Source organism: Zea mays, chromosome 1 (assembly GCF_902167145.1).
Source record: "Zea mays cultivar B73 chromosome 1, Zm-B73-REFERENCE-NAM-5.0, whole genome shotgun sequence".
Taxonomy (NCBI): domain Eukaryota; kingdom Viridiplantae; phylum Streptophyta; class Magnoliopsida; order Poales; family Poaceae; genus Zea; species Zea mays.
Genome location: NC_050096.1, coordinates 175,789,899 through 175,804,550, shown reverse-complemented (window position 1 = coordinate 175,804,550; position 14,652 = coordinate 175,789,899). Strand labels below are relative to the sequence as shown.

At 59.7% G+C, this 14,652-nt stretch overlaps 1 protein-coding gene across 2 annotated transcripts in view; it reads right to left on the bottom strand.

Annotated features, from left to right (window-relative positions):
* The window catches only part of LOC100382789 (uncharacterized), a 49,786-nt gene extending 36,176 nt beyond the window's left edge, over window positions 1–13,610 (bottom strand). Inside the window, exons 1-2 of one of the 2 annotated variants that reach the window (XM_008646002.4) lie at window positions 13,180–13,610; window positions 12,938–12,995 (exon numbers count right to left, since the gene is read on the bottom strand). In XM_008646002.4, the coding sequence (XP_008644224.1) occupies window positions 12,938–12,995; window positions 13,180–13,461 (340 nt within the window). In that variant the 5' untranslated portion in view covers window positions 13,462–13,610. The remainder of the gene's footprint in view (window positions 1–12,937; window positions 12,996–13,179) is intronic. The other variant, NM_001175493.1, reaches the window with a different exon arrangement.
* Between the last annotated feature and the right edge of the window lie 1,042 nt (window positions 13,611–14,652).

Sequence of the window (14,652 nt, the reverse complement as noted above, 5' to 3'; positions counted from 1 at the left end):
AGTTCGTCGTCTTCCGGGGCTGAGCCCGAGTCCGAGCCCTGGGGTCGGGCGATGCGAAGTTTCCTATGGCGCCCGAGGCCGGACTTGGCTGCTGTTAGCCTCACTCTGTCGAGTGGCACAGCAGTCGGAGCAGCGCAGGCGGCACTGTCCTCTGGTCAGGCCGGTCAGTGGAGCGGCGAAGTGACTGCGGTTACTTCGGCTCTGTCGACTGAAGGGCGCGCGTCAGGATAAGGTGTCAGGCCATCCTTGCATTAAATGCTCCTGCGATACGGTCGGTCGACGTGGTGACTTGGCCAAGGTTGCTTCTTGGCGAAGACTGGGCCTCGGGCGAGCCGAAGGTGTGTCCGTTGCTGGAGGGGGTCTTCGGGCGAGACGTAAATCCTCCGGGGTCGGCTGCCCTTGCCCGAGGCTGGGCTCGGGCGAGGCGAGATCGTGTCCCTTGAGTGGACCGAGCTTTGACTTAATCGCACCCATCAGGCCTTTGCAGCTTTGTGCTGATGGGGGTTACCAGCTGAGATTAGGAGTCTTGGGGGTACCCCTAATTATGGTCCCCGACAGTAGCCCCCGAGCCTCGAAGGGAGTGTTAATACCCGCTTGGAGGCTTTTGTCGCACTTTTTTGCAAGGGGACCGGCCTTTCTCGGTTGCGTTTTGTTCCAGTGGGTGCGCGCGAGCGCACCCGCCGGGTGTAGCCCCCGAGGCCTCGGAGGAGTGGTTTGACTCCTTCGAGGTCTTAATGCGTTTCGCGATGCTTCGGCCGGTCTAGTTGTTCCCTCATGCGAGCTGGCCGTAGCCCGGGTGCACGGTCGGGTCCCAAGTTCTCGGGCTGGTATGTTGACGCTGTCAACGGTTTGGCCGGAGCCGGGTTTGAGAGAGCAGCCCCCGAGCCTCCGCACAGAGCGAGAGGACGGTCAAGGACAGACTCAACTTTTTTACATACGCCCCTGCGTCGCCTTTCCGCAAGGAGGAGGGGGAGAAAAGCGCCATGTTGCCCTTGGAGGGCGCCGAACATGGTGTCTCCAGTGAGCTGCTAACGGGTAATCCGAGTGAACGCCCGTGCCCCATTTGTTAGGGGTCAGCTAGAGGCCCGGAGGCGCGCTCCAAAAGTACCTGCGGATGATTTGCCGGACCCGGTCCCCTTTTGATGGGGTCCGAGGGCTCGATGCCTCCCTCTAATGGGATTCCGTTACAAAATCGTTCTCGTTGGTCTCGGAAATGTCCTAGGGTACCTCGGGAGCGTAGCCCGAGCCTTGGTTATGTATCGAACGTACCCAGGGTCATCCCTCGCTCTGCGTCTGAGGCGGCTGTGAACCCTTCGAGGGCCAGCCTACGAACCCCTGATCAGTAGTGGGCGCGGAGCCCGAGTGGCCTGAGGCGGCCGTTGAACCCTTTCGAAGGGCCGGCCTTCGAACCTCTGACCAGTAGTGGGCGCGGAGCCCGACCGCTCTGAGGCGGCTGTTGAACCCCTCCGGGGGGTCAGCCTTCGAACCTCTGATCAGTAGGGGGGCTCGGGGCCCGTTTCCTTCACGGAGAAGGATCCCTTTCGGGGTATCCCCTTTCCCGGTCCCTGTTGTAAGAGAGAGAAAGAGGAAGAGGAAAAGGATACGAAATCGAATGACGTGGCGCACCTTTTTTTGACGCGGTCATTATGGCGGAGGTGAAGCGTCGCCTGCTTCTCCTGCCAAAGGTGCCGCCTGTCTTGCCGCAGAGTTAATGCGACGGGACGAGTGGTTCGCGGGGCAGCCGTTGCGCGTGTGTGAGTCGTTCGAGGAACGGAACACGGGCGCGCCGTCTTCACGCCGTGGGAGAGGGCTCTCTCGCTGTCCCAGGAGGGGACGTGAGCTTGGCTGACGACGTGACCGCTGCTTCCGCCCGCCTGCCACCGCCATTAGTGCCGGCCCATTTCTGGCCATATCGACCGTCGCGCCTTCTCCCGCGGCTGACTGACCCGTGACCGATGTGCCTGGTTGGCACTGTTGGGTCATACGCAGGGCTGCCTCGAGTCGCGGTACTGGTTCCGCAGTCGAGGAGGCACGGTAGTGGCGCGAGTGGCGGTGCAGTTTCTTGCACGTAGCAACCGGCGCGCCGGTTACATGACGTGTGGGCCTGGGTCTCCATGTTGGACGCGTCGGAGTTGAAAGGGTGCGCCCCCTTGGTGCGGTTGCATGCCGCCTGCATGGTGGTCCGCCCTTTCACCCGCTGGTCCGGGCAAAAGTGGAGGGATGCTCGTAACCGCTGGGCAGTTGTGCGCACCGCGCGCGGCGATTTGGCTTCTTCTGCCCTGGGCCAGCTTGCATGACGCGTGGGACCCAGCCCCCGTGTCATAGGGGGAGGACCTTGGAGCGTGTTGGAGAAGACTCAGCCCGCGATGGCTGAGGACGCGAGTGGGGAGAGTTGCCTTTAAAAGGAGGGTGACCCCCTTGAAAGGCAACCATGTATTCGCGCTCCCTTCATGCATCGCGTCTTTCCACCTTGCGAGCCCTCGGATGGGGGACACTCGCAGTTCTTCCGCCCTGTCGTTGGAGGAACGCAACTTCGCGGAAGTTAGTACCTTTCAGCCATCGTTCGGCTTCAAGGATTTTGATCAGCCAGCCCGGCCGCATCCCCTCGCCGGTGGTCACCCAAGACGGTGACCACCAGCTCCTGGGTGGGGAGAAGCAAGCCGGGCTGCGGACTCTACCCCTCCCTCAGCTTCAAGGATGTTCATCATCAGTGCTGGGGAGGGGAGTGCGCCGAGTTGGGGTCGGTCTCCGCGTGGGCAGCGGCCCGCTCCTTCCCTCAGTGATCGGGGGGAAGGGCGTTCGCCGTTCGTGGCGCTGGTAGCTGCCGCGTGTCCGGCTCTCCGGTCCGAGCGGCTTCGGCGCTGCTTCCGGTGCCACCTTCCGCCGCGGCAGCCGGAAGAGGTTTCTCCGCCGACGAGATAGTCGGTGCCACCCGCGGACTGACCTATAACTCTACGGCCTTCTGCTCGTCCTCACCCCTCGAGTGGGGATGTGGGCGAGGGCTTTATGGCAGCAGCATCCACCCTGAGGTCATCGCTGCTGCTGTTCGGCCGCTCAGAGCAGAAGTCGTCGTCGCCGCTGCTGGAGCGGGCGGCGGCGAGCCATCCGTCGGCCTTCTGTTGCTCCGCAGGCCCTCCAATCGTGGGGGGTTGTTCGTACCTGCGGAGGCGGAACCAGAGTTCCGTTTGTAATGGCACCTTGAGTGCCGGTGTCTGTTCATTGTGGCTATCGGGGCCTGAACATGTATGTATTTTTGGCACGGAGCCATGTTTTTTCCTCATTTCGAGCACTAGGACTCGCCTGTCGGCTAACTGAACCGCTTAACCAAGTGTGAGTTGCCTCGTGTGAAGGCGACGAGTGAGGTATCCGTATCCCGGAGGCGTAGGAGTTCCTCAGCTCGGTCGGCCTTGCCGCCCGAGGTTTCTCTTGCTCAGTTAAAGGAAACCCTCGGCCGCTCTTCGCTGAGCCGAAGCCGAAGGCAGCGGCGTCAGTGTGGACAGAGGCGGAGTTGGCTCGAAAAGAAGACTTCGTCGGCTGGAGCCTGGCCGGGCCGTCCGCTGGCGGGACCGACGCCGGAGTCGAGTTGCCGAGGCCACGAGCCGGGCTGATGTCCTCGGGGGACAGCTGGCTGAGGCTTTGGGGTGGCCGGCCGAGCTGTCTGCTTGGGCCGGATTCCTGGAGAAGACCCTGGCGGTGATGGCCCGGGCGCGGTGCCGACGTCGTCCTTCGAAGTGCAGATCCTCCAACCGCGTTGCCGCCTGAGGCTCGGTCGGACTTTGCCGAAGGTGTAGTTGACGCCGAGGGTGCTGTTGCTCCCCCTCCGTCAAGGTCCGAGCCTGCAAGATTGGTCTGTCTTGTAGTGTGCGTACGTTTTCTGCGGCCGCCGAGGCCCAAACATACTGTCATCGTGTTGTAAAGCTGCATTTCTTTTCCTCTTGTTTCGGGTATCTGGACTTATCTGTCGGTAACAGAATTGTTTGTCCGAGTGAAAGTTACTTTTCACGGAAGGTGATGAGTGAGGTATCCGTATCCCGGAGGCGTAGGAGTCCCTTGGCTCGGTCATCCTTGCCGATTACGTGTACTCTTACTCGTCCATAGGATTCTGCCATCGATATAGTCGAGAAGGCCCGAAAAATCGTTTCGGCAGAAGAGTTTTCGAGCGTGAAGACTTGTTCGGTCCGCGGAATCTCCTATCCGAGCGTGAGTTACTTATCGCAGAAGGTGATGAGTGAGGTATCCGTATCCCGGAGGCGTAGGAGTCCCTCGGCTCGGTCAGCCTTGGCTGCTTACGTGTACTCCGTTGTTTTCAGGATCCCACTTTCGAAGTATTCGAAAAGAACGAAAGACGTTCTGACAGAAAAGATCTTTTCCGAGGAAAATTTTGACGCGGAGGGGGTTCCCCCCTTCTAGCCCCCGAGGGAGGGTCGGGCTTTGCCGAGGCAAGGCTGACCCTTCCTTGACGGTTAGACTTTGTGCGTGAATGAGGTGTATGAACGACTTGAAATCATCTTAAGGGTAGAAGCGACGTAGCTGTCGGATGTTCCAAGCGTTTCTGTAGACCTCGCCTTGACTGTTGGCCAGCTTGTATGTCCCGGGCTTCAGAACCTTGGCGATGACGAACGGTCCTTCGCAGGGAGGCGTTAGCTTGTGCCGCCCTCGGGCATCTTGTCGCAGCCGAAGCACCAGGTCGCCCACCTGGAGGTCTCAGGACCGAACCCCTCGGGCGTGGTAGCGTCGCAGGGACTGCTGATACCGCGCCGAGTGTAGTAAGGCCATGTCCCGAGCCTCTTCCAGCTGGTCCAGTGAGTCTTCTCGGTTAGCTCGATTGCTTTGGTCGTCGTAGGCCCTCGTCCTCGGGGAACCGTATTCTAAGTCTATGGGCAAGATGGCCTCGGCCCCATAGACTAGAAAGAACGGTGTGAAGCCTGTGGCTCGGCTCGGCGTTGTCCTCAGACTCCAGACCACCGAGGGGAGCTCCTTCATCCATCGCTTGCCGAACTTGCTGAGGTCGTTGTAGATCCGCGGCTTGAGTCCTTGCAGGATCATGCCATTGGCACGCTCTACTTGCCCATTCGTCATGGGGTGAGCTACGGCGGCCCAGTCCACCCGGATGTGGTGATCCTCGCAGAAGTCCAGGAACTTTCTGCCGGTGAACTGGGTGCCGTTGTCGGTGATGATGGAGTTTGGGACCCCAAAGCGATGGATGATGTTGGTGAAGAACGCCACTACCTGCTCGGATCTGATGTTGTTTAGGGGTCGGACCTCGATCCACTTGGAGAATTTGTCGATGGCGACCAGCAGGCGCGTGTAGCCCTCGGGTGCCTTCTGCAAGGGGCTGACAAGGTCCAGACCCCACACAGCAAACGGCTAGGTGATGGGTATCGTCTGCAGAGCCTGAGCAGGCAAGTGTGTCTGCCTCGCATAGAATTGACACCCTTGGCAGGTGCGGACAATTCTAGCGGCGTCGGCCACCGCGGTTGGCCAGTAGAAACCTTGTCGGAAGGCGTTTCCAACAAGGGCTCGAGGTGCTGCGTGATGACCGCAAGCCCCCGAGTGTATTTCTTGTAAGAGCTCCTGGCCTTCGGCGATGGATATGCATCGCTGAAGGATGCCCGAGGGGCTGCGGTGGTAGAGCTCCTTCCCGTCCCCCAGCAAGACGAACGACTTGGCGCGCCGCGCCAACCGCCGAGCTTCGGCTCGGTCGAGGGGTAGCTCTCCTCGGTGGAGATATTGCAGGTACGGGGTCTGCCAGTTTCGATTAGGCGTGACCCCGCTCCGCTCCTCCTCGACGCGCAGTGCCTCACCCTCGGGGGCCGAGGGTGCCTCGGGCCGAGCCGAAGGTGCCTCGGGCTGAGCCGAGGGTGCCTCAAGCTAGGCCGAGGGCGCCTCGGGCTAGGCCAAGGGTGCCTCGGGCTGAGCCGAGGGTGCCTCGGGCTGAGCCGAGGCCTTCTCGGGCTCGGGCGCGTCGTCGGTCTTGACGGAGGGTTGATGCAGGTCTCGGGAGAAGACGTCCGAGGGAACCGTTGTCCGCCCCGAGGCTATCTTAGCCAGCTCATCCACAGTCTCGTTGTATCGTCGGGCGATGTGGTTGAGTTCGAGCCTGTAGAACTTGTCCTCCAGGCGCCGAACCTCATCGCAGTAGGCTTCCATCTTCGGGTCACGGCAGTGGGAGTTCTTCATGACTTGGTCAATGACGAGCTGCGAGTCACCGCGAGCGTCGAGGCGTCGGACCCCTAGATCGATGGCGATGCGCAACCCGTTGAACAGAGCCTCGTACTCGGCCACATTGTTGGACGCCGGGAAGTGGAGGCGTAGCACGTAGCGTAGGTGCTTCCCGAGGGGTGAGATGAAGAGCAGGCCCGCGCCTGCCCCTGTCTTCATCAGCGACCCGTCAAAAAACATGGTCCAGAGTTCCGGTTGGATCGGAGCTGTTGGGAGCTGGGTATCGACCCATTCAGCCACAAAGTCCGCCAAGACTTGGGACTTGATGGCCTTCCGAGGCGCGAACGAGATTGTCTCGCCCATGATTTCCACTGCCCACCTTGCAATCCTACCCGAGGCCTCTCGGCACTGGATGATCTCCCCCAGGGGGAAGGATGACACCACAGTCACCGGATGAGACTCGAAGTAGTGTCGCAACTTCCGCCGCGTCAGGATCACCGCGTACAACAGCTTCTGAATTTGTGGGTAGCGGATCTTGGTCTCGGACAGTACCTCACTGATGAAGTAGACCGGCCTCTAGACGGGCAATGCATGCCCCTCTTCTCGCCTCTCAACCACGATCGCGGCGCTGACCACCTGAGTGGTAGCGGCGACGTAGATCAAGATGGCTTCTCCGGCCGCGGGGGGCACCAAGATGGGCGCGTTCGTGAGGAGCGCCTTCAGGTTCCCGAGGGCTTCCTCGGCCTCAGGGGTCCAAGTGAAGCACTCGGCCTTTCTTAAGAGGCGGTACAGAGGTAGGCCTCTTTCGCCGAGGCGCGAGATGAAGCGGCTCAGAGCCGCCAGGCATCCCGTGACCCTCTGTATGCCTTTCAAGTCCTTGATGGGCCCCATGTTGGTGATGGCCGCAATTTTCTCCGGGTTGGCCTCGATGCCCCGCTCAGAGACGATGAACCCCAAGAGCATGCCTCGGGGGACTCCGAAGACGCACTTCTCAGGATTGAGTTTTACGCCTTTCGCCTTGAGACACCGGAATGTCGCTTCAAGGTCGGAAAGGAGGTCGGAGGCTTTCCTCGTCTTGACTACGATGTCATTGACGTAGACCTCGACCGTTCGACCAATGTGTTCGCCAAACACGTGGTTCATGCACCTTTGATATGTCGCACCCGCATTCCTCAAACAGAACGGCATGGTTACATAGCAGTACATGCCGAAAGGTGTGATGAAAGAAGTCACGAGCTGGTCGGACTCTTTCATCCTGATTTGGTGATATCCTGAGTAGGCATCGAAGAAAGACAGGGTTTCGCACCTAGCAGTGGAATCCACGATTTGATCGATGCGAGGCAGAGGGTAGGGAACTTTTGGACATGCTTTGTTTAGACCAGTGTAGTCTACACACATCCGCCATTTCCCTCCTTTCTTTCTCACAAGCATAGGGTTGGCAAGCCATTCGGGATGGAATACCTCTTTGATGAACCCTGCCGCCGTTAGCTTGTGGATCTCCTCGCCTATGGCTCTGCGCTTTTCTTCGTCAAATCGGCGCAAAGGCTGCTTCACGGGTCGAGCTCCAGCTCGGATATCCAGCGAGTGCTCGACGACATCCCTCGGTATGCCAGGCATGTCCGAGGGACTCCACGCGAAAACGTCAGTGTTTGCGCGGAGAAAGTCGATGAGCACTGCTTCCTATTTGGGATCGAGCTCGGAGCCGATCCGGATCCGCTTGGAGGTGTCGTTGCTGGGGTCGAGAGGGACGGACTTAACCGTCTCCGCTGGCTCGAAGTTGCCGGCATGGCGCTTCACGTCTGGCGCCTCCTTGGAGAGGCTCTCCAGGTCGGCGATGAGGGCCTCAGATTCGGCGAGGGCCTCGGCGTACTCCACGCACTCCACGTCGCATTCGTACGCGTGTCGATACGTGGGACCGACGGTGATGACCCCGTTGGGGCCCGACATCTTGAGCTTGAGGTAGGTGTAGTTGGGGACGGCCATGAACTTGGCGTAGCATGGCCTCCCCAACACTGCATGGTAGGTCCCTCGGAACCCGACCACCTCGAATGTGAGGGTTTCCCTTCGGAAGTTGGAGGGAGTCCCGAAGCAGACGGGTAGATCGAGTTGTCCGAGGGGCTAGACGCGTTTCCCGGGGATGATCCCGTGGAAAGGCGCCGCGCCTGCCCGGACCGAGGACAGATCGATCTGTAGGAGCCCGAGGGTCTCGGCGTAGATGATGTTGAGGCTGCTGCCTCCGTCCATGAGGACCTTGGTGAGCCTGACGTTGCCGATGACGGGGTCGACAACGAGCGGGTATTTCCCCGGGCTCGGCAAGCGGTCGGGGTGGTCGCCCTGGTCGAAGGTGATGGGCTTGTCGGACCAGTCTAGGTAGACTGGTGCCGCCACCTTTACCGAGCAGACCTCCCGACGCTCTTGCTTGCGGTGCCGAGCCGAGGCGTTCGCCACTTGCCCACCGTAGATCATGAAGCAGTCGTGGACCTCGGGGAACTCTCCTGCCTTGTGATCCTCCTTCTTATCGTCGTCGCGGGCCCTGTCACCCTCCGCAGGTGGCCCGGCCTTGTGAAAGTGGCGCCGAAGCATGGCGCACTCCTCAAGGGTGTGCTTGACGGGCCCCTGGTGATAGGGGCACGGCTCCTTGAGCATCTTGTCGAAGAGATTGGCACCTCCGGGAGGTTTCCGAGGGTTCTTGTACTCGGCGGCGGCGACAAGGTCCGCGTCGGCGGCGTCACGTTTCGCTTGCGACTTCTTCTTGCCTTTCTTCTTGGTGCCGCGTTGAGTGGACGCCTCGGGGACATCTTCCGGCTGGCGGCCCTGGGGCTGCTTGTCCTTCCGGAAGATGGCCTCAACCGCCTCCTGGCCAGAGGCGAACTTGGTGGCAATGTCCATCAGCTCGCTCGCCCTGGTGGGGGTCTTGCGACCCAGCTTGCTCACCAGGTCGCGGCAGGTGGTGCCGGCGAGGAACGCGCCGATGACATCCGAGTCGGTGACGTTGGGCAGCTCGGTGCGCTGCTTCGAGAATCGCCGGATGTAGTCCCGGAGAGACTCTCCCGGCTGTTGGCGGCAGCTTCGGAGATCCCAGGAGTTCCCAGGGCACACGTACGTGCCCTGGAAGTTGCCGGCGAAGGCTTGGACCAGGTCGTCCCAGTTGGAGATCTGCCCAAGAGGCAAATGCTCCAGCCAGGCCCGAGCGGTGTCGGAGAGGAACAGGGGGCGGTTGCGGATGATGAGGTTGTCGTCATCCATTCCACCCAGGTGGCAGGCCAGCCGGTAGTCTGCGAGCCATAGTTCCGGCCTCGTCTCCCCCGAGTACTTTGTGATAGTAGTCGGGGTTCGGAACCGGGTCGGGAACGGCGCCCGTCGTATGGCCCGGCTGAAAGCCTGTGGACCGGGTGGTTCGGGCGATGGACTCCAATCCTCCCCGCTGTCGTAGCGTCCCCCACGCCTGGGGTGGTAGCCTCGGCGCACCTTCTCATCAAGGTGGGCTCGACGGTTGCGGTGATGGTGTTCGTTGCCGAGGCGTCCCGGGGCCGTAGGCGCGGTGTTGCGCGTGCGCCCGGTGTGGACCGAGGCTTCCCGCATGAATCGGGAAGTCGCGGCGCGATGCTCCGAGGGGTACCCCTGCCTTCGGGAGGCAGAGCTTTAGGCACGTCGGACCGTGGCATCCTCCAGGAGATTCTTGAGCTCTCCCTGGATACGCCGCCCCTCGGTGGTTGATGGCTCCGGCATCGCGCGGAGAAGTATTGCCGCTGCAGCCAGGTTCTGGCCGACCCCACTGGAAGCCGGTGGCAGCCTTGCCCTAACATCGTCGGCGATGTGGTGCTGGATGCCCTGGGGTAGATGACGCGCTTCTCCAGCCGGAGGTTGGCCTGCCCATTCCTGCCCGATGTCCCGGCGGAACGGCTCAAGCGTTCCTGCTCCCTCGTCGAGCCTGGCCTGCATCTCGCGGATTTGCTCGAGCTGTGAGTCCTGACCCCCGCAGGGACTGGGACCACAGCTAGCTCCCGAAGGATGTCAACGCGAGGCGCATGCCTAGGGGGATCACCGTTTTCCGGTATACCAAGATGGTTGCCTTCGCCGGGACCCCCTAGATCGACGTGGAAACATTCACGACTTGGGCCGCAGTCCTCGTCGCCGAAGCTGCGGCTACCGTCGGAACAATCGGAAAGGCAGTAGTCGCATGCGGTCATGAAGTCCCGCATGGCACTGGGGTTACCAAGTCCAGAGAAATCCCAACAAAAGTCGGGCTCGTCATCTTCCTCGGAACCCGAGGGCCCGTAGGTTGAGACGGCTGTCAGCCGGTCCCAGGGTGACCGCATACCGTACCCCGGAGGGTTTGGACTCGCCTCTATGAAAGCGTCCACCGAAGCGAAGTCGCTTGGTGGGTCGAGGCTGAATCCAAAAGGCTCGAGATAGGAATCGGTCGGTACCTCTTGGTCGACGGGTGGTGACGAAGTCGCGTCAGGGGCAGACTGCACCGTCGTCTCAGGTACGAGGGTGACGCCCAGCAAGTCCTTTGCGAGCGTGCTGGCGTCGTCCGTCCGCTTGGAGTTGGCGTGTTGCGGGGAAACGGCGCTTGTCTTCGTCTCAAACGCGAGGTCGATGCCCGACGTGCCCCCCGTTGGGGCGCCGGCGCCGTCGACTCGCTCGACAGCCGACGAGGTGCCGCCTCCGGCTTGGCCTTGGTTGCCCCGCCTCCTCCTCCGTCGGCGGGGGAGGGGACGGGACAAGCCCGAATGTTGTTCTTCCGCCACGTGGGGAAGACGTCGTCGATTCCGCCGCCGGCGGGCGGGTTGTCGGCCGCCCTTGTCGCTGTCGCGCGGCAGGGGAAGGAGTATCATGTCGTAGCTGCCGTCAAGGGAGATGAACTCAAGACTCCCGAAACGGAGCACCGTCCCAGGCTGCAAAGGTTGCTGGAGACTACCCATCTGGAGCTTGACGGGAAGCTGTTCGTCAACACGCAGCAGGCCCCTACCTGGCGCGCCAACTGTCGGCGTTTCGACCCCGGGGGGTCCCTGGACCGACGAGTAAATTGTCGCCGCGTGCCCCAGCCCAAATGGGTCGGCGCGAGACGGAGCGCGAAGGGGGGAAAAAAGCTGGAGGGAGACAGGCGTAAAAGGGGAAACCTGCGGCCTTCGTGTTTGTCCCGCGCCCAGGTCGGGTGCGCTTGCAGTAGGGGGTTACAAGCGTCCGCGCGGGAGGGAGCGAGAGGCCTGTGCGCGCGCCGTCCCGTCCTTCCCCGCGCGGCCAACCCTCTGTAAGAGGGCCCTAGTCCTTCCTTTTATAGGCGTAAGGAGAGGGTCCAGGTGTACAATGGGAGGTGTAGCAGTGTGCTAACGTGTCTAGCAGAGAAGAGCTAGTGCCCTAAGTACATGCCGTCGTGGCAGCCGGAGAGGTTTTGGCACCCTGTTCGTGTGGTGTCGTGGCCGTCGGAGGAGCGCTGGAGCCTGGCGGAAGGACAGCTGTCGGGGCTATCGAGTCCTTGCTGACGTCTCCTTGCTTCCGTAAGGGGGCTGAGAGCCGCCGTCGTCATGGAGCATGCGGGGCGCCATCATTACTTGTTTACCGGGGCGAGCCAGATGGGACGCCGGTCTTGTTCCCCGTAGCCTGAGTTAGCTTGGAGTAGGGTAATGATAGCGCCTCCTGTGACGTGGTCGGTCCGAGCCCTGGGTTGGGCGAGGCGGAGGCTCCTCCGAGGTCGAGGTCGAGTATGTCTTCCGAGGCCGAGGTCGAGTCCGAGCCCCTGGGTCGCGTGAGGCGGAGACCGTCGGCTGAGGCCAGAGCTAAGTCCGAGCCCTGGGGTCGGGTGAGGCGGAGTTCGTCGTCTTCCGGGGCTGAGCCCGAGTCCGAGCCCTGGGGTCGGGCGAGGCGGAGTTCGTCGTCTTCCGGGGCTGAGCCCGAGTCCGAGCCCTGGGGTCGGGCGAGGCGGAGTTCGTCGTCTTCCGGGGCTGAGCCCGAGTCCGAGCCCTGGGGTCGGGCGAGGCGGAGTTCGTCGTCTTCCGGGGCTGAGCCCGAGTCCGAGCCTTGGGTCGGGCGAGGCGGAGTTCGTCGTCTTCCGGGGCTGAGCCCGAGTCCGAGCCCTGGGGTCGGGCGAGGCGGAGTTCGTCGTCTTCCGGGGCTGAGCCCGAGTCCGAGCCCTAGGGTCGGGCGAGGCGGAGTTCGTCGTCTTCCGGGGCTGAGCCCGAGTCCGAGCCCTGGGGTCGGGCGATGCGGAGTTCGTCGTCTTCCGGGGCTGAGCCCGAGTCCGAGCCCTGGGTCGGGCGATGCGGAGTTTCCTATGGCGCCCGAGGCCGGACTTGGCTGCTGTCAGCCTCACTCTGTCGAGTGGCACAGCAGTCGGAGCAGCGCAGGCGGCACTGTCCTCTGGTCAGGCCCGTCAGACGGCACTGTCCACTAATCGGAGGTACAATAACCTGTTGGTTGCAGTCTCCTTGCATATATATAGCATATATATCACCGTACGTATCCTCTCGCCAGCTCGCCACACACACTTACAAAAAAAGTGTACTTTTTTGTTCTATGTTTTAGTGGTTAGAGTTACGAGCTAAGGTTCTAGACGTCTATATATTAGCAAGCTTGTGTTAGTGAATTCAACGACTGTTCTATTTTGATTGATACTCCACACGCACAGGTATAGCATGCATTCCCGCGGTACGTGATAAATTCAATACCCCATTGCTTGAGCCCAAATTCTCCCAATCCACCTTTAAAACCACTCGCAGACGTGCAAGGTTAAAAAAACGATAGCGACAGCAAGCGTAGGAGGGGATCTTACTGAGGTCATATACAACGTTAGAAGCAGAAGAAACATCCGGTCCCAAACCAACAGCAGCCTGCAAACCAAGCGAGAAATTGTACTCTGAGAAACTGATGGATAAAGCGAGCGAGCGAGAACAAAACCTACGCAGTACGTAAGCACAAAAGTAAAATGAGCAACAGAACGCGCACAGATAGTACAAACACCACAGCTCGTCCCCGTGACAAGAGCACAGGAGCGAGCAGGCGTGCGTTGCGTACCTTGGCCGCCGCACGGGTGACTCGGCAGTGCTGCGCCTGCGCCCCGCCATCAACCTGCGCGCCGGGGCGGCAGCACTTGCCGAAGCGCCGCTCCAGCTCGCTGCGCGGCTCCTCGGACCGTTGGTGGAGGCCCGGAGACCCCCGCCGTCGCTCGTCGTCGTCCGATGACGCCGCCATCGCGACGCCCGACGCCCGCGTCGCGGCGGGGTCGGAGGAGGCGCCATGAGAGAAGTAGGACAGAAACACGCTCTTCCAGTCGATGTCGTCATTCCTCCGCCCCATCGCCGCCGCAGCCGCCGATCGATCGGCCTGCGATGATCGGGGAGGGGGAGAGATTCAAATGGATGGAGGGGGTAGGTGGTATGGGACAGCCCGACTGCGGGGGGGTTGAGCTTTTGGGGAGGGGGGTTTGGCTTGTGCGAGCGAAACGCACGTAGGCAAGGCAAGGAGCGGGAGTGGAAGAAACACGGAGGTTTGCCGCTTCATTTTGTCGCATACGGCAATACCTGCGGCGTGGACGCGGGTTCGACAGTGCTGGGCAGTATGGGCCGGCGTCAGTTATCAGACGTTGTTAGTATGGCCCAGGCCCAGACCCGTTCCAAGCAGGTAATAATTACCTCATTTAAATCCAGACGAAATCCAGCTAATAGTTAGCTACTTATAACTACCTACTTCGAATCCAGACGAGATCCAGCTAATTGTTATCTAACTGCATGTATGACCCATATCTCAATATATATCTAAGGCTGTAATTGCAAAAAAAACACACACACAAGAAACGTATCTTAACAATGAAACGTCTATAGCACGTCTCTCTAAGATTAAGATATGGTTTCACATATACAACCCACATAAATAAACTGGATCTTGAGAGATTTTATTGAATAAGATACAATACTTATATATATTAGATTATATGAACGAGTTTTTAAGTGTATCTAGAGCTTAGAGAACCGCAACATGGTATCTAAGTTGTACATACTCTAATATATCCAATCAATAAGTATTTTATTAGTTGGACAAAACCAGCTCACTGTTAGCTAGCTAATATTCACTACGAGCTATTAGCATTTAATGAATCAAAGAGAACCTAGATATGCTAAAAGTGATGAATCCAAACGAGAACATTGTTACATGCACTCCATAAGATGAGTTTACTGCCCAAATAAACTAGAAAATCACTTGTAGATATTCTATCATCTATATCTCATATCCAATCTACATTAGAGATAACGCTGATAAGAAAATAGTGAATTCGACTTCTTTGATCCTAAACAAGTGATCTACTTGACATATCTCAATATCCCCTTTGATTGTTGTCCAGTAAATAGTAGAGATAGAGAACCATGTAGAAACTGACATACCTTATTTTGTAATATCCAACTTGTGGATAATAAAAGAGAAGACTTAATATCCTTATATGTATTGCCATCCATTCATTAGAACATATGCATAATCATATTTAAAGTGAAC